Source organism: Phalacrocorax carbo, chromosome 7 (genome assembly GCF_963921805.1).
Source record: "Phalacrocorax carbo chromosome 7, bPhaCar2.1, whole genome shotgun sequence".
NCBI classification, from domain to species: Eukaryota; Metazoa; Chordata; class Aves; order Suliformes; family Phalacrocoracidae; genus Phalacrocorax; species Phalacrocorax carbo.
Window position 1 is genome coordinate 19,025,736 of NC_087519.1, and position 20,593 is coordinate 19,046,328.

At 38.1% G+C, this 20,593-nt stretch overlaps 1 protein-coding gene across 1 annotated transcript in view; it reads right to left on the minus strand.

The window, feature by feature from the left end:
- Positions 1-20,593, minus strand: part of RORA (RAR related orphan receptor A) — a 389,816-nt gene that overhangs the window by 95,644 nt on the left and 273,579 nt on the right. Inside the window, exon 2 of the mRNA XM_064456638.1 lies at positions 19,936-19,965. Within this exon, the coding sequence (XP_064312708.1) occupies positions 19,936-19,965 (30 nt within the window). The remainder of the gene's footprint in view (positions 1-19,935; positions 19,966-20,593) is intronic.

Genomic DNA, 20,593 nt, shown 5'->3' on the forward strand with positions numbered 1-20,593 from the left:
ACTGCAGAATGAATTAGAGAACAATGTGCAGTCCTAAGCCAGGGAGGGAAAACAAAGCAAACCCATGAGCACATAATGAATAGTTCAGGTTAGTTAGGGACTCTGCTGTTCTGTTCATAAAGATGTGCTGAAAATCCACTGCTCCAAGGAAGAGCAAGCATAAGCAATAGATGTTAAAATCCTACACCATGTGCTCACAGGTGACTGGATTCATGTTGGACAGCTTGGTTTATGGAATAATAGGTTTGAGCAAGTAAGAAAGGAGAGCAGGATCACATTAGAAGGTTAACTCACATTTAAGAAGTAACTGACTGAGGCAGCAAGTGTCCAAGGAATGATGAATGGGCAGCAATGTAAGACAGACACCCTTCATTACAGGTGGATGAAAAATACTGTTTAAAAGGATATTACAGAGCAGTCGTTGTGGCTATATCTCCATCCTAGCAACGTAAATTAAAGGTCTGTCGGTACTGGCTTGTGTAAGTGAGGGACTGAAAACCAAAATTACTGGTTGCACCAACCATCATTGTGAGTACCTTCCTAGCCAAATCATCACATTTCCAGTGTGAAGGGATTTTTAAATTATTTAAAATGTATTTTTAAACAAAAAATAAATATACAAAATTTACAAAAATGCAAATGTAAAGAAATAAAAAGACACCCTACCACATTTACACATGAGCCACAATAGGGTCATTGTCCATGACTCCCTGTCATTCACATTAACAAAAACATGTCTGCAAAAGAGCATGGAAAAACAAGATGAAAGCTAGAAAAATTAAATATATTGACATTTTGAGGAAAAAAAAAAAGATGCTTTCTTAGCTTGGGCTTCCCCTTTCCATTGAGAATGAAGACTTAGAGGAAAAGGAAACACCTACCAGTGTCAATAAATAGAACTATTAAAGTAATGACAGAAAAGGACAGCAATGTTTAGATTAAATCTTCAAAAGAAACACCAAAGTTATGATGACCTAAACATAAATAACCAATGCCTAGTACTTTTGGGGTGAAGAAACAAAACTGACCAACTGTAGACCAACTGTAGAGAATGAACTGGCACTGCCACAGAACAAAAACAGTGACTCAGAGGAAAACATGTCCTCGTAGAATCTGAGAAGATTCTGGAGCCCCATTTCTATGTAACACTATAAAAAGAGAAGGGTAGGAACACGCTTTTTTAGCTCACTATGAACATGCAAATGGATGAAGGCACAAGGCACTAGTGATTGCTGAGCTGTTCAAAGTACCAAAGAGACAACTGCAAGGAAGTACAGATACACTTATGCAGAGCCTGGCAGCAAATGACAATCCATATATTCAAATATTAAAGAAAATGCTACCTTGTGGAAGCTAATTATCACAGTCTTTTTACAAGCTACTCAGCCATGCAACACGTTGTCAGCACTGTAACAAATCACACCAAGTTAGTATTCACTAGGACTAATTTCAAGTGAGTAACCGAAGGCAGTGAAAGCTTTACTGCAGTATATTAAACTGCCAAAAATACTTCTGAATCAGTGACTATATGCCCATAGATAATGACAAGAAAAAGGTCACACCTGTACATCTGCAAAAGAATTAGGTTCTGTGTGGAAAACTTTTCTTTACAGAACACCCCCTTGTTTTCCTCTTTTCTTCCAGGATCTCCATTGCTATGAGCAATGGAAGCAACATAGGCCATAATAAGCAATGTGGCTTTTGTGTCTGAAATCTGTACAAAAATAATACAGAAGAGCATTAAAAGGTGCGTTTCAGTGATCATCTTCATAATGTGCAGGGGACACAACATCCTCTCTCCCCTCTACCCCAATAAATGTTTTCTATGTATGTGGTAATATTACCGACACTGAATTCCAGCACTTCCTTACATACTGGAGTAAACTCCAGGTCCTTATACTGGATATGCTATACACACAAATATAAAGAAAAAAACGGAAGATCAATCTGACTTTCCTTTACAGACTGAAGAACAATACAAAGAGCATTCTCCAACCATCAGTTAATTCTGAGCAGGGGCAATGCTACATGATTAATATGATTAACTTTCAGTAGTTATTATACAGTGTAATGAAGGAATATTTCATCTTTATAGAAGACAATGTCCTTTCACAAACCTATTCACTTCACAATGCATCTGTACATATGGGTGGCTTCTGGAGAAGCAGAGGTGTCAGCTGTCCCCATGATGTGACTGAAATGAGCAGCAGTCATGGGGACCACTTCAGAGAGAACATAAAGGCTAAAGTAAAGCAAGGAGACTTGCCACAGGCAGTTTAGCAGAGTTGGTACTGCGATCACTACTTTGCTAGGAATTTTCTAGTCCCATTCAGAAATTGCATGTGCAGCTTTTTAGTGTGTGTGTCCAACAGTGTTTTAGTTCAGACCAGGAGCGTGTTTTTGAAGCAGCTCTCCCCATCGCTTCACTATGTTTTGGTATGCATCACAGAGTGGCCTCAGAGCACATGAACAGGATTCCTTTCCGATGAAACTAAATTGAAAGATGCACTCCCAGACAACACGTAATTCACTCCAGCTGAATAGGCGTCATGAGACCAGACTAGATCTACTCTAAAGTCAACAACCAGACCCACCCTGAAACAGGTATAGTGTGGATGGCAGATCCTCTGTGTCAAGTGCTCTGCCATTACAGATCTGCTCCCTTTCATCTGCACAGCTTGGTAAAGTAGACATGCCTTTAGTGTTCCAGACTGGAGCCTTTATGCTAGACCTATCCCAAGTTCAGCTAGGAATTGATTACAAACACATACTGACAATTTTGCACAGAGTGTGTCAACGTTAATAAAACAGATATTAATACATCTCCAATATATCTTCCTCTGGCTTTTGGGTAAGGCTAAGATTTTATAATTTCCTTCTGTTATGCTGTTAATGTAAGAGATAACACAGAGAGAAAACCTGCTCTGGCGAAAAATTGGAAAATTATTGTGCTACTGTGTGTGGCAAAAAGTCACAATACAAATACAGAGTATAAGCAGTACAAAGTTCATGACATGGCTCACCACCACTTATACTGTTTTCATCCTTCCTTTAAAATTAAATGACAGCTTCATACCAACACACTTGTATTCTGATATGTGGTACAATACCCATGACAGTAATACATATAGGTGAACACTAAAAAAAATAAAAATACTGGCAATTGCAGCGTAATTATAGCCAGTCTTGCATATCCACTATGTCTAGCAGTAAGATGAAATGAAAAATGGCTGTTATGCAAATGTCTATAAACATTCACTACCTCTTTTAGATAATCAAACACTCATTTCATTCACCTAAATCTGAAAGTGATGAATTTACTATCGGCTTTGTGTTTGTGTGTAACGATAAATAGCCAGCATGTGCCCCGAGGGCTAGGATTCCACGAATCATTAAACTTGTCACCAGGTGGATGTCTGTCATTACCTACAGATTGAGCTGCTAGGAGATACGCGTTAAGGACAGAATTGAAAAAGTTATGTGTAAGTGATGGTCATGAAAAAATCAAGTTCTGCAATTTGATTTGCGAAGGGAGGAACCATGGTCTTACACAAATATCTGAACAGCTACTCACTAGGTGTCATGGTTTTAGCTGGGACAGAGTTAATTTTCTTCCCAGTAGCTGGTATAGTGCTGTGTTTTGGACATAGTATGAGAATAATATTGATAACACAATGATGTTTTAGTTGTTGCTGGGTAGTGTTTGTACTAGTCAAGGACTTTTCCAGCCTCCCGTGTTCTGCCAGGCGCACAAGGAGCTGGGAGGGGAGGGGGCACAGCCAAGACAGCTGATCCAAACTGACCAAAGGGATATTCCATTTCATATGACATTATACCCAGTACATTAACTGGGAATAGTTAGCCAGGGGAAGCAACGATTGTGGCTCAGGAACTGGAGGCATCAGCTGGTGGGTAGTGAGCAGTTGCATCATTTGTTCTTTGTTTGGTTCACACACACCCACCCACCCCATTCTCTCGTTATTTTCCTTTTAATTATATTATTATTACTACTATTACTGTTTTATTTTAATTATTAAACTGTTCTTATCTCAACCCACAAGCTTTCTTATTTGGCCCTTCCGATTCTCTCCCCCATCCCACTGGGGCGGGGGGAGTGAGTGAGCGGCTCTGTGGTGCTTAGTTGCTGGCTGGGGCTAAACCACAACACTAGGAAACTGGGTTTTCTCACAGCTCCCCATGAGACTCTGCATAGGCACAAGTATGGACAAATAAGCCTCAGAGAGAGTTTGAAAGATGAGCAGGTGCTCATCCTTAAACTCTGTGTAAGTGAACTTAAAGCAACCATGCTACTAACTGCTACAACTTTTTCCAATAAGAAATTGTCTTCAGTTCTGCTGCACAGAAGAGACAACCGCAGAATAGAGTCATAGAGTCAAAAATATATTGAAAGACATTTCCTGTGTGATGTGAAAACTGGATTTAAATCCCATCCATTAGGGTTCAAACCAAACCAAACAATTTAGTTAATTCCACTGTGAAACTTAAAATTCATTCTAGTGAAATGTATTAAAGGCTTTTCTACAAGCACAAGAAGAGAAAATATAGTTGGATAAAATTAATATGATAGGGTAATCTATGTAACTGAGCTCATATCTGCAAATTACTCCTGAAAATTTCTGCATGTGAAGAATGGGCCATTTCTAAGTAGAGTCATATTCAATTAAACCACACGATCAACATCAGTTTATACTATAAAATATAGCACAGCATGATAGAAGCAAAATTGATTTTACTGCCTTTTAACCCATATACACTGGAAATGTGAAGATCAGTAGGGTGACAGTGTTGTGTTTTTTTTTAAGTGTAAGAATGACGGGGGCAGGAAGGCTAAAAGGGCTTTTCTTGTACAAGTGTTTCCTGCCTTAGTCAGTAGAGATAAAATTCTCTTTACTATGACCTTTGCATTGTTTTTGTTCCATATGCATCACATACTTTCTTAATTTTTTTTTAACAGCCTGATGCCCACCAGACCTGTCAGTAGAGCAATGACAGACTTTGATGTGAGTGCAGCTCCCATACAACAAGGATCACTTACTGATCAACTACAGATCATTTAATGTGCCCTACCTTACTGACACAGGACTTTTTCGCTATAAGCTTACCCATTAGACTCTGCTCTCTCTTCTAGGAGCCAGTCTGCTTTGAAAGTAATTTTTCAGCCTGTTACAATGTGACCCATAGACCTGCAGTTACAATTCCCAAACAGTTAGGCAATGCCCAAACCTTTGCTATAGTCCTTAAGATTCATCAGCCCCAGTATCAGAGAGTACGTACAGTTGTGTGGAGCCATTTCTTCATGCTTCATTGCTTTTAAAAGCAATTTCTGCAATGCCTGAGCTGAGTGATAAAGTTAAATGTGCAGAGACACTTCAACCGTTATATTTATAGGCAGCCCTTAGTAAAAACAAATTCCAACTTCAAGACTGATGCCACCTCTTTATCAGTTTAAATATTTAAAGATGCTCAGACCAAGGAGTTTCTATTATCTTAGTACAAGCCTCAGACAAACAGGCCTAAATTACCACCACCTGCTAGTTGACAAGAGCCTAATTTCTCCTCCTCCATGTGTGAGACTTCAGAGCTTTTCATGCCTGAACATTGATAATCTCTCACAGTTATAAGCTCACATCTTAAAACACTGACACAGTGAGCGTGCCAATTTCAAGATGACTGCCATGAAAACATAAACTGTTTGACATTTAATAAGCTTGTGTTTTCATGGAAATACAATGTGTTATAGATGGTTTGTTTCCATGAAAACACATGGTTAGAAATGAAATGGAAATACTTTTCTCAACACTAAGTACACACACACAAAATCTGTGAATCAAATTGAAAAATCAAAAAGTTTAGGATTCACATTTACAGTAAATACACAATGCAGGGCCAAATACAACAGCTAATAGAATTATTTTTACCTCTTTTAATTTGCAATAAAGATGTTTTAAAAGCACCAAAGGACATGAGTGCTGTTTTTGATAACACAAAGTAGAGAGAGCTAACACACATGGATGGGGTGGTTTGGGAGAACTGTATTACCCTATTAGCAAATAGTCCAATAAGAACCTACTTTCTTTCCTTACTGAAGTTAATACCTGTATAATAGAGTGAAAAACAACTAAATACAGTGTGCTGTACCACTGTGGGCATAAAGGAGAAGCTACACCACTTTGCAATGAACAGGATCTTCTGGGTCTAAAACCAAGGGCAGTTTTTCTACCAATTCCAAAAGGTACACTTTCCCCTTTATGTCTGCACCTGTCTTTGATCATGTCTTTTCTCTGATAGGAAAAGTCTCATGAGGAAAATCAAGAATGCAACAATTAAAGAACTGAAGGCTTCATATAGAAAGTGAAGCCTTTAAAGAAAAAGGATGTTTTTATCAATATGGTATGTTTGGAGTATGGACAGTATTCAGTTTAAGTAAGTAGTTGCTGTTACATGCAGATTCCTACAGGAAGTATCCTAGAAGTGCTTTTTTGAAAGAGGCTTAGCACTGTTGCTCTAATCTTGTAATCTGGGCATGCTTAGCTTGATGCATGTAGGTAGTGGCGTGATGAGTTAGGATTTCACTGGAAGGAAAGAGAAGTTTAAGAGGTTTAATGGATCAAATACAAAATTTTCAATCTCTTAGTTCCTGTTGCCATTCCTTTGTACACAATTTGACCACCTAGTTCAGCTGAAGCTTCTGTTTCTTTTCTTACCTAACAGGTGCAAATACAGCACACAACTTTTAGGTATATAGTAGCTACAGCCTTTCATCTTTCTTTTTGTGTCTCCTTTCCTTTTCCTTCTGTCTCTTTAAAGTTCTAAGAATAACAACACTCATAATAGAAATATAATCTCAAAACTATTTGGAAGCAAATGTGTAGGAAGCACAAAACCCATCAAAGTGGCTGTCCATTTAACTGTGTTCAGTGATCACAAACTGGAAAACAATAGAAGCTAAAAGCAGAAAAGACTAACTTGAGCTAAAACTACTTAAATAGTCAATTAAAAACTTTTTCTGGATTTATTATCCAGCAATGAACTAACCTAATAAAGGGAATGGTTATTTTTGGGTATGTCACTTAGAACTAGCTTACTGAATTAATTTTTTTTTTTTTTTTTTTTGCTTTGGGCAGATTATATTTGCACTTTGGTAATTTATCTATTTAGAAATAGAGCCATTTTTTAATGACAAGTGCCTAGGAGAAAGATTTTGTGTGGGGATTAGCAGAGCGACAGGAAAGGGAATACGGAGAATGGAGTTATACAGGTACTACAAACTTTTGTAGTGGATATTAAAGTTTCTCAACAATTGCCCAAATCCCACCTGCAGAAGGGTTTCATGTCAAACTAACACTTACTCATTCAATTTGTAACTGCTGAATAGACCTTTTGGTTGTCAAAAAGAGCACTATCAAGTTTGATTTGGAGAGAAGCATTATGGAGGCTTATTATGCCAGTGCCATTAAGTCATTTGTATATGCAAGCCAAATCTGACACAACAGAAGACATAAGATTTACTGGACAACCTATACCCACCCACGATGCATTAGAAATAGATACGTAAGATAGTCTTTTGTTGCTTATCAGAACATATAGTAAGATGTCAACCACATTCATATGCTCAGCTTTGCAATTTCACAACCAGGAACTCAATACCTTGAGTTAAGAAAGTAAGTAGCTACACTTAAGCCTTGTCAGTTTCGCCCTTATCAGAATACAATACTACTTACTCGGCTGAACCCAGTCTAACTGCAGGTTTAACCCCGGAGTGAAGAAAGCAGTCTATTTGCAAAACAAGTAATAGCTTCCTACCTGGAGTGACTATCATACAACCTCCCATCCAATGTCATGCAGTAAGGGGAATTTTCTTGACACACTGGGATTGCCAGGTATTAGTTTTCCAAAGAAAATTAATAAGTTCGCAAACTATTTGTTCCCAAGTCAAGGTTCTCTGTGCCTCTTTTCTCAGGCTTGCTGTTAGAAACAGCTAGGGATCTTTTGGTGACAACATTGCTGCTTGTCAAAGATTAAATATTCCAGAGAAATATATATTACACTTCATCAAGGACAGGATTTCATACTAAAACCTAAAACAGCCGACAGTTAGGTGGTGAAGTCATGTTAACAGGACATGGGAATTTAAGGCTGAAGTACCTGAATTGCCTTGTTTCTAGGCCGTCTTTTAAAGTCACATCACCACCATCCCATGTGAAGGACTACTCACCCTGTTCTGAGTTAACAGGGGGTTTTCTTACCTTTCCCCTGAAAACTGCAGAAAAAACCCAAAACATTTTTTGAAATATCAAAAGTTTTTATTAACAGGAAAATTATTTCAAGCCAGCCTTTAGTACTGTTATATCCTCACACAGCATGTAAAATCATCTTTTTGGATGACCTTTTTATTTCAAGGACCATAACTCTGGAGTAGGCGGGCAATATAGGCACAGAAAAGGAAAAACAGGTCATAGTGAAAGAATTGTTAGGAGTTTAAACAGGAAACTTGCCTTATCTGTAGAAGTTGTCTTTGCAGCCAGTGAGTATCACACCTACATATCAGTTAGGTAACAGTAACAAAGATAAGGAAACAGTGCTTCAGACAAACATTGGTGGGAAGGATGGTTATCAACTGATGACTATATCTAAAAGGAAATCACTAAATAGCTTTGGTCATATACTGGCTTTCTGAAACCGGAGGTTTCCCTACCCCTGTTGCATAGAGATTAAATAAAGCCTAATTTGAATTTCCAGAAAACTGCAAGAACACCACCAATGTTATGAACTGGCTTTTGAAGTTGGTGGTAAACAACTCAAAAAAAAAAAAAAAAAAAAAAAAAAAGAGAGAGAGAGAGGAAATTGCTTTGAGGGTGTGCCTAGTCTGTTGTTCAGCAAGTCACACTGCTACAACTCCAAACTGATAGTTTATGTTAAACTTAAACAAGAACCTATCAAACACACAGGGAAATCTTAGCCAGATAGCAAAAAGGTCTCACAACAGCCTTAGTTTTTGCTGCGAAGTCATCATCATCTTTGTCAAGGCTTCCTGTTTAGTTTAATGCTTATGTTCTTTACAATAACTCATTGAAGGTTCAGTTCTACTTCCATTTGAGTCAAGGATTTTACCAGTAATGGCAGTAAGGTTAAGACAGGAAGCTTCCTGAAGTCCCTGTTGCAATCCCTTAAAACTCTAACGTCTGTTTACATGAGGTCTAGTCCTTTGATAAAATCAACAGTGAATCCAAAACCAAATAATACAGTAATTTAAGGCAAGATGACTGCTTTGGGGTTAAAGACCAAATCCAGATTCTGCCACTATGGTGTCTTATCATAGCAAGAGGTAAAGTAGCAGAGGATATTTATACTGGAATTCAAAGGTATTCAGGCTGGATTATGTAATTCTGGTACTTACTAATACTGTCTCTCCCTCTCTGTGTATAAAACATATTTAGGAAAGTTATTACTATATTGTGATGCTTATTTCAATGTGTGCTAATAAGCCCATCCATATATGCCAAATCATGCATATTTTAACTACGCTTTTATAGTGCATATACAGTTGGTTGAAAGGAAATCATTATGGCATTACAGAACAATTGTGGTGTTTTGTCATATCACGAAAGTGCTATATTTATTCTCCTGTTTTAAACTGAAAGACAACTATTAAAATACAACATGAAATTCAACTACTCTGCTATACTAAAATAACACCAGGCACAATGTTTTCTGAGTGTTTCAGTTTAATGAAGAATTTTGCATAAGCAATTTGTATGAGAGCACAGTTTAGGTAAGCAGATGACCATATTCCCACCCCTCATGCAAATTACAAATGTGAACGCAGATGGCATTTATGTACTCAGAAACTTGAGCTGAAGTATCTGTCACTACACCTTTTGATCCATATAAACACCAAGAATCACCTGTACTCCTACTTAACTATAACTCACGTCTGGCAAGATTTCTGAAAAGCTGCTGGCACTGTTCTCCCTGCCTGCTCCCCTCTTCCTGCCCCTGCCGCTGCCCCCCCCACCCCCACCATTAACCAATATACACAAAGGTGTAGCATTTTGTCAATATACTTCAAAACTATTCAACTGTTAGGAAGAAAAAGAATGCTGCCTTTTAAAAAGTCAGTATCCTCAATTCCATCAGGATTCTATTTAATTTGGGGCTAATCTGTTTTTATCCCTACATCTCAATGGCAAATTTTATTCTTCAGACTGACCCACACTGCCCTTTGAGGCTTTTTGTCCTTTTTAGGTGAGCATTGATTACTACACTTCATCATGGTAGGTGATTTAGGGGGAAAAAAACTCTGACCAGCAAAACTGTTTTTAAAATGAGAGCTTTACAAATATCATCATAATTTGGTCATAAGGTTAAGAACAAGCTATTCAGTATGAGTTAGAGTGACTACCTGATCTGCCATAAGGAGCTGCCTTGTATGTTGTCTGCATGAAACTGTGTTCCCGGCTGGAGTCAACCTTTAAATAATTCCAGGTTTATGTTCTCAGAGGAAGGCTGCAAAAACTTCCAATATTTTTACAGTCTGAATAAGGTTAGCCATCAACATACATTAAAAGGCCCTTTTCAGGTTCAATAGTTGTTTCATAATGGCGACTGCACAAGCCTAGCAATGCACTGTCGAATAAATGAGTCTATTAGGAATGATGGAATCAGTCCCTAGTTTCAAAATTCAAATAATTAAATGTGCTTTTTTTGGTTCAGGTACAATCCTTGGAGAAGTCCGTATGACTGGGCTTGCTTAGAATCATTAGAATTCAGCCTTACAACAACAAAATACAGTATTGTGTTATATGAAACAATATCATGAAGTGAAATGAATGTGAGCAGAAAGCTCTAAGGACAGATTCTTCTCAATGCATGAAAAAAGGTAGCAATGATACATTCATGGGAATAAATCATCTACTTTGGGAAAACACCTTGACTTTTGATCTTTGAACAAACGGGCAATGAGGTCTAAAGATCATGTTTTAATCCTAATTTAATCCCAACACTTTGCTGTATTTGGTAGCAAACCCTTCGCAGAGACAAAGAATTACCTTTTTACAAAGACTGAGGTGACTTTAAGGAACCGTTCAAATCAAACTGACATAGTCTTGCTTAAGTCCTGTTTAGCAAGTGCAATTACCTCTTAGGAAACTATCACAAAGGATGCAGTCAAAAGGCTTCCAGTGTACTGGTATTTCTCTGTATGTATAGTTACAGCTGCCTAGACTCAGATTATTCAGAGCCAAAATACACGACCCACATATTAAAGAGGAAAGTCATGAGCAGTAACACTTCCTATTTGTTTTCATATTGTTTGCATTGATAATTACCTGGGATGCAAAAGCAGATTTGGAGAAGTCCCATTTGTCAGTTTCCTGGTACCCAAGCCACTCAAAAATTGGGGGGGTGGGGTAGGTGGCAATATTTAAATTTCCTGACTCTGCCAAAAGTAACTTCTACTGCTCTCAGAGTTGGATTAAAGTCTTAGAGCATGGAGAGCATCACATACTTTCAAGCTTACATTCAGCCCATAACACAGTTCTCTTCTGTAATCAATGACCATACCAAAATTGTGGATGGCCATTCTTGTCAAACTGACAACTATAACTTCACATAACAGCTGGGAGAGTTCTAAAGACAGGAGACTTGAAAAAAAAAAAGAGAATGTGTTTTAAATGGCTGATCAAAGCATGTTTTGGCTAATAGGAATCCATAAAGCAGCTGCAATAGGATTCAGATCAGTCCTGTACTTTCTGTTAGAGTGCTTTGCACAAGGGGTGTTCATGACTGTGTTTCTAATATCAGACAAATATCCTTAGGAATTAACAGACAGAAAAAAGAAGGGTGCAAAAGGTATAAGAACAAATTTCTAGGGAATTATAAGGCACGACTTGGGTATAACAGAACACTGCAGACATTCCCAATGTATTTACTGCCTTTGTCCACAAAGAGTTGAAATTTATTTTTGAGTCACAGCCACAATCTGTTAATATTCATCAACCACAATGACAGAATTTAGGTGTCTAATGTCAGAAACCTCCTAATGCCTTCCCAACACTTCATCATTCCTTAAAACATGGGCATCCAGATAATTTTTTAAATATGAAGGAGAATGTGTCTACCCATCTTGTACGCTTCCACAGGACAGACCAGAAAAAGAAATGAAGTGTGAGTAGAATTGAAATTTATTGATTTGTAACCTCTATTCATATGTATTAAAGGCATGGAAAGGGTCATGACTTACCCCCAGATAAAGACCTGCAAAATTCAAGACAACTTCATTCCTTCTCCCTTGTCTAATTGAGTTTGCTAGGTAACCATAATTCAGAAGTATCTGAACTATAATCCAACATACACACACATTTTAATACTGGATGATTAACATTTTCCAAATGCATATCAGTTTTCATTTACCAAAATTAATTTTCATCTGTTTAAGAGGTTTTTATCTTGCTGTAGCTTGCATGCTACTTCGCTATAAAGGCACAGAAAAACCTATCTTAAGTATTTACCAGAAAACTCACAGTAAAATAAGTCCATAATTAATGGTTGCAGCCAAAAATCCCATGTAGATAGAAGCTGCTCCATATACTCAGAACACAACCACAAAAGAGACCTGACATTACCTTCAAGCGCAGCTAATAGACAGAGTTCCCCATGGGACTTCCAGGGCAGTGCATTTAATTGCCTGTTCTATCAGCCTTAGAGAAAACGAAATATTCCTTCCAACTGTGCCAAAGGGTTGGGGTCCAGGCAGAAGCCAAGCTTTTGGGTAGCTAATAGAAGATTAGAGGCACCAAATTTGTCTCACCTCTGACCAGTTATTCTGTGAGGGCGTAAAACATATATTAATAAAAAGTTCTCCTGACACTTCACCCACAGCTGCTTCCACATGGGCAAAGGGCCAGCTCTCTCACAAATATCAGAACTTTCACAGAGAAAACATTTCACTGCTGTAGACCTACCATGCAGAACCACAGCATCCACAGATTTCCACTTATATCCATGTCATGAAAGTCCACACTAACATGCAGCATTGTCACTCTGCATACTCCTTCTCCCAGGCCAGCTAGAAACAGTTTCTGATTTTAAAAATATTTCCTCCTCTCCTCATTATTTGACAATGCCTTCATCTTTGCCCCTGTAGGCAATAACTTGGCCACCACAACAAGGCAGCAACATTCATTCTGTCTCAAGCAACAAACAGGTCACACAGTGTTTTGTGTGGCAGGGAATAAAACTGATGGGACTGATGATGCTGGCACGCAAAATAAGGTTTTTACACAGATGGCTTCAAAGCAGAATTAAAGGTACAATATCTAGCTGCTGATGAAGAGGTTTTCTTCAGCTCACAGGGAAAAAAAATTCAAGTATAGTAGTTCAGTAAAAGTTTTGAACAAGAGAAAAGCCCTAGATAGTTGTCTTCAGATTCTTCACCAGGGCAAACAGTGCTTCAAGGACAAGTAGGAAAGTAGCTGCTATTTGAGGCAACTTCATTATAAAATCATTTTTAATAAGCAATCTGAACAAAGAGAGGGAGTGCTCTTGCAGAGAAGCCCCCAAGGGATCTTAAGGCTGCCCAGTAAAGTTATTAGGAGGTTACACACAGGGGACCAAACAGCTATTTTATTGGCCTCAGGGGACAGGGTTTAGTTTTCACCTGTTCTCTTTAGGCCCTGGGGCTAACAGCAGATCCTATTAACCATCAGTTTTCTGTAGCTCCTATCTTGTGAGGGTAAAGTATCATTTGCTTACTTTAGCTGGTACACAAAACACATGAGGTGAAGTAGCCAGTACAATGCACAGTACACATACTAAGTAATTATAAATCACATCAGAAAAAAAATAATCACAGTTATTTTCCCTCTAATGCAATTGAACAAAATAACTAACATACTTTGAGAAATCTGTAGCAGTGGCTATAAATATAATGTGGAAAGTAAAATCAGAGAAAAGGAGAACTCCAGGTCTTGGGTTCAATTAAGCTGCAAACCTTAACATGCTTATGGAACTTTGGTGAACAACGGTTCTAGGACATTTGGACATCTGACAAGCTGAAGAGCTCTCTCCTGCCCCAAATCAACCTCTGATTTTCTAACAAGCGGTGTCTTTTTCTTAGCAACTGCTTGGAGCCAAAGATACAAAGGACATGATTTAGGAACCGATCTCTGCTCCGGATACTATGCCTATGCCTAAAGAATGAGACACTCCCCTTTTTGGCTAGTCATCCTGCAGTAGCAATGAAGATACAGCACTGCAAGCTCCAGTCAAAGGCTTAGGGGCTTGTCAGGATAATGGGTATTTGCTGAAACACCTGAACTTTGCCACTCTAAACTTCTGAGTTCTTGGTACGTATAGTAGGCAGTATACAGTCAAGTTTATCTCCCTGTGGTATAATCAAACCTTCCAACTGGAGCATAAGCTGGAAACACGAATTGACCACTTAGCCTGAAGGTAAGTCTCACTGAAGTACACAGAGTCAAGATACTCTAGACCAACACCTACTAGAAGATGAGTGTAGGAATAGTCCCAGAGCTTGATATGAGAGGGAAGGGGTTGGGATAGGTGCTTGGTGTGGGATCTCAGGTAGCAGAAGGGATGGGTTTACTTCTGCCTTTTGCCAACAAATCTGCAAGCTCTACATGCAAATGCTTTTATTTAGTGACAAAAATTAAAAGCATGCAATCCACGCTTAATTTTCCAGCAGGAGCTCATGTCATTAAAATCAGTGCCTAGCTTTGGAAACATTTCTTATCTGCCAGAAATTGACTGAAAGGATAATTTTCATGTAAATAAGGAGCATTTAATTCAAAATTAGGGAATTCATACAGAGATGCCTACTGACAAAACTGTTCAAGAAAAATTAATCTAGAGTAACTATTTCAGTAAATCATGAAAAGCAAAGAAGTCCAAAGTCTGAATAAAGGGCAAAAATCTTAGAGTTAAAGGAGTCTTAAGCTACAGAGGGTTTTGGTATAAGTATTTCTTGTTAAATCTCAGTATATATTGGGTTATGAAAATATAAAATATACAGTGCTGTATGTGATACCCAAGTACATCTATTTGCATTGCAAGCAAACACAAATAAGAAACAATGAACAAAATTAGTTCACAGATCACTAATAGTGGCTTTCTCACTGTGGTACCTATCACAATACAATCTGTTAAGCACAATCACCAGGCACAGTTTCTGCCAGTATCACAAGTTACCAGGCAGTGACACAGAATAAAGAAGCAAGTGTCAAAATTCAGGAAGTAGGTAGCAACAAGTGGTAACATGCTGAAATGTGACAGGCAACACCAAACCTGTCCAGGTGCTGAGAAGGTATAGCTAGCTGCCCTGGCCTAATTCTACCTCAGGAAGCCATGCAAAGTATTCTATATGTATATGTTTGAGATTAAACTGAACTTCCCAACAGTTTAACTGATCAGATTGCTGTGAACAGAGAATGAGGTGCACATTTGAACACCATTTTGCAGCAGCCTTTAATATCCAACTCTTGAGAGCCAGAGATTCCCTTCTCTTCAAATGGTGATAATTTAGTTTAAGTGCATGACATAGGCAGCTGTAGGTTTTGGACTCAGCTCACAAAAAGGCTGTCACCTGCAGTGTGCTGACAGTGATCTGTAAGTGCACTGTCACCGGAAAGTTAAACCCAGTGAGCAGCCCCTAGTTTGAACTAGCACTTGGGCTAATCTAATCCAGGTAAGAGCACCTCCACAGGTCACTGCCTCTGCACTGACAAGTATGTGTCACTAGGAGCTAGGGCTACCCACTCTTTTCTGCTGCAGAACAACGTACCAATGGATGGTAGGAGCGCTTGCATGGCTTTCTGGAGACATGGACAGAAAATTTTGTGAAAGCAAGCCTTGCAAAATCTATGTGGTTTTTCTATCTTAAAAATGTCAGGTAAGCAAATAATAATGGACCTCTAAGCAGATATGAGCTCCAGCTACATAATCAAACTGCTTTGAAGCTTCTGACTGTGGTTGATTGCAATTCAAAGAGCAAGAGAAAGAAGGTTCCATTACATTGTGGATTCATTACAATATTAGCCTTCTGGGTGCATCAGCAGGAAGCCACCCCTTACTCTGAGAGGCTGTCAAGTCAAATTCATTTAAGAAAGTCAGTGCCCAAGATACAAAAATGAACAGGAGAGAAATAAAGCAATTTATTTGTGTGATAGTTCTGAGTCACAAGTACCTTTAGTAGAGGCTATCAAAATCATTGCATGAAGTATGGCAAAATTTAGATTTAAGATGCCAGAAATTAAATACTACACATTCCAGGACTGAGCAAAAACCCAAGTCAGCAGGTACTAAATTACAGGTCCTTTGCTGCCTTCCATTCCCCAGAATTTCAGATCTTTGTTATCGCTGCCTGTCTGAATTTGCAAGAAGGCTGAAGCTGTGCATCAAAGTTACCATTCACCCTGAGTACTTTTCTATTCAGAGCATGAAACATGAGAGGAAGAGGGTTGTAGTATAAATATTAGTGCAAATTAAATGATCAGAAAAGAATCTAGGAGTCAGTCATATCTTTCTCGAGTCAAAACACCCCTGAAACACCAAAAGTCCCACTTTGTATGGAAGATGAGGTAGGGCTTGGTCTCTACCATCTGACTTAGCTAGACTAAAGGTTGTATAAGGTGATGGTTAACCTAACAAATCACCCTGTGAGCCCAAGAGAGAATAGTTCTACAGATAGAGAAAAGGCATGGAATTTTAACCTCAAAAGCCTATTAACCTACTGAGGGGAAAAAACTGCATTTTGGGGTGGACGAAATTTGTTCCCTTAGTGCTGCTTGGAAGAACGTTACACTCCTTGTTTAAAAATGGCAGGTTTTGTATCGCTCAAACTCAGACATAGGATGTGGAGAAGCAGCTAATGAAAGAGTACTTGGATAAAATCAGTTATATCAAGAAAAGTGAATATCTCACAGATTTTATTTAGCTAGTTATATTATGAAAGACCTATATTTCTTCAGCACTATATTGCATATGTATGAATACTGAACTACCGTTTGATTCAGAGATTGATTACCTGAGCGCCTCTCATCAGCACAGTACTTCAGTTTAAGCTGATGGAATGCTTTTGTTGCAGACTAATGCCAAGAAGAGGGTAAAAAAATACCCAAAATCTCAAAAAATAAAACCAGGAAGAACTAACTAGAGGAGACAGACCACCACTGATTTAAAAATCTGTACAATTAAAAAGGCTATTACAATGGAGTCTGAAAAGGATTAATCTGATGTTTCAAATGCACAACGTATCAAACTTTCTGGCATTATACTCCACTAAGTAAGTCAAAAGGTCATTAGAAATAAGTGCTAGTTTACAGTCAGTCAACAGCCTTATATGCCATACATTGTAAACCTGGAACAAGACAACTTCATCATATTTCTAAAGAGTAGTGCAGACAATGTATATACACTTCACAAAGTGTTTGTGAGAATGTTTTTTGAAATGTCTTTGCAGAAATCCTACTCTATGTAACTTAACTTGGTTATGTTATATATACTGACGCAGAGTGATAGGCAAACTCTAGATTGACCTGATACACAAAACCTTTCTCATCCTCATTTGTAGTTGTTAAAAACTCAGATTTGAGTTGTAATTTTTGCATTTAGGTCTTTATAAAAAAATAACTTATTTTCCAAGTAATTCCAAAACGGTGGATTTTGATGTCTACTTCTTCTATTCAATAATAAAAAAAATTATAGTCAATAAGGAAAAAAAAAGTTTATTATATGTGATGCCAAAATACCAAAGATGCACAATTTACATTAATTCCTGCCCTATGAGAATTTGTCAAAACAGGAATAAATTCTAAAAGAACTTCAACAAAAACTGACTGAAACCTCATACATATTTGCTAGCAAATGCAGCCTGCATTTTCATCATGCCAATTACAGCATATTGCTCCTTCTATTTTAATCCTTTCTTAATGGGCAAGCTTATCTTCCCATTATTCGGGGAATTTTTTTGTTCATGCTTCAGCAATTGCATGACAACTTATTAATAAATTGGGGAACTACTCTCTGACAGTTCTCTTCAAATAGCACAGAGTTCTCAACATAGAAGACTGGGACCCTAATTTCTGTCTTAACTAGATTAAAGGCCAGATATGGTGAACAGTAGCTAATCACCTAACCCAGTTGATGAATACATATTTTTTTCAACACAGGCCTCAAACATAGCATTGACTGAGACATGATGGCAACACTATTAGTCTGGGATGGCTTAAGAGCATATTTCCTCTGCTCTCTAGGTCCATGGTTACTATTTAATCTCCCCTACAAAAAGTATCAAATACCAGAATTGGAGATGTGACTATTTTAGCAGGTCAGTACATGGCACTGCTGTATACAAAATGTATTGGGTGATTTCAGCTGACTTCCAGGTGGAGTGTTACAAACCACCATGTACAGTCATTAGCCTCTATACAAGAGAGGCCCAAGACTGAGCTAGCATAAATACCAAATTACTTACCACCTCTAGAGAGGGTGGTCGCTCCAGGCCAGAGTTGAGCTCATGGGCAAGGCTGTGCAAGGAAGCTGTCTGTACAATGCCTGGCCTGCGGATACAGGGAGGACTTCAGTCTCCTGTACTGTCAATCTCAGTCAGCATGAGCTCAAATATTCACCGAAAACGTAAGGGTCTAATTCTGCCTTCAGATGCCTATCTGTAGTTCCCATTAAGTTAAATGGAAACCAGGTATGCATGCAGCCAAAGAGGATCTGACCCCTAAGAATGCATTAAGCAGCAAGCTCACCTAAGCAGAGGATGACCATCATGCTCTAAGAGTTTGTGACATTTAACATTTGCTTCAAAACTCATACAAATCAGCCTCTTGTTTGAAATTCTTAAATTAAGCAACTGTATTTTGTAACTGTATATGGTGAGAATTCATAATCTCAAGTCAGACTTTTTATTACATGAACATTTTAAAACCAAGTATGACATAAGTATGAAATTAATGTAAGACACTTTATGACACCACCTTAATCCTAGAAGCTGCGGTGAACATACTTCAAATGCATAACCCTGTTAAAATGCATATATCTTTGTAAATTTTGTGCAGCATACCACCTGTTTTATTAGAAGGCTTTCATGAGACTAATAGCCTCAGCTTTAGCCTACTCCTGTTTCAGATCCTGGGCATGTACAATTCCTGCACTAGCAGATTTCCAGACCCCTACAGTAAGCCAAAGAATCTCAGTGTACCTCCTTCAGCTACAAATCGTAACATTTTTGTGGAATCGTGCTTTTAACTCACTGCAGAGTTCATGAAAGTTGATCCCCAATAACGATGTCTTTGAAGAAGATTCAGAATACCCATATACATAAGTAAATAGACACATCCGCACCCATTTCCAGGGTTGCTATTTATGAGGACTGTTTGCTTATATGGTTGAGAGCAAAACAATAACCTCCTCATTGTCATCAAGAGCTCCTTAAGCACAAGCACAGAATGATTTACCTTACAGATTAATGCATAGAAAGGGACAGAAGACTTTCAAGTAAATAATTTATTTTTATTTGAATCATATGGCATATATAACAGACATATAAAAAAATAACAATTCTCCTCACCTGTATTTTCTGGACATATTAATTATCAGCTAGCTGTAAGGTATACATCCTAGAATAAGGAATTCTGCCTTTCTTCGCAACTTTCTTTTTTCTGCCCTCTGACTTAACACATATGTGAATGCACATCCACATGCACTGTGTATTCATTTAGATGACATTTCAGGTGAGGACTGGAACTGCTATAAAGCAGAAAACCCACCAGAAATTTTAAAAATGGAGCCTTCTCAGGCCAGACCAACACCTAATAGTCTGAACGCCACAGCACAGCCTAACATGAATTACATTTGTAAGAGAAGGCTAAATGAAAAGATATTACTTACATGTATGAGTCTTCTTTGTTACAGAAATACCTGTAGGGAAGAAATGATACCAATGTTAGCAAAACGACCACTGAAAATTCTTTTGACATGTATTTCATCATGAAACTATTTTAATGCAGACACACAGCAGCCACTATAAAAGAGGAATGAAAATTGCAATGATTCATACATTACAGCTGGGAGGATCTCCCTTCTTTGCCTGCAGACTCTAATGGTATATTCTATCCTTACACCTGATGAATAAATATTTCAACATGTATTGCTTAAATTTTGTTGTTGGAATGCATATCTACATGCTGCTGTTTTAAAACCAAAGCTGATGCAAACAGAAAATACCAACACCACTATGGTAGTCCCTTTTCACTTTCCACGGTTAAAAATTTTCCCACGCTCATACTAACAAGTGCACATCAAACTACCCAGACAGAACAGATTTGCGCAGTAGAACAATTCATTTGCTACGTTATGAAGTTCAAGTAGTTCCTTCACTGCAAGCTGTAGCTTTTGCTCATTAAAACCAAATGAACAGCTCTCTCAACGAGTATTACTTGCCATAGATCCAAGCCAGACGCAAATATCTCCAAGCTGTTAAATATATGCTTTCTGAAGTAATAAAGATGTTTTTATGCTAGACAGACATGTAGCAGCAATCACCAAC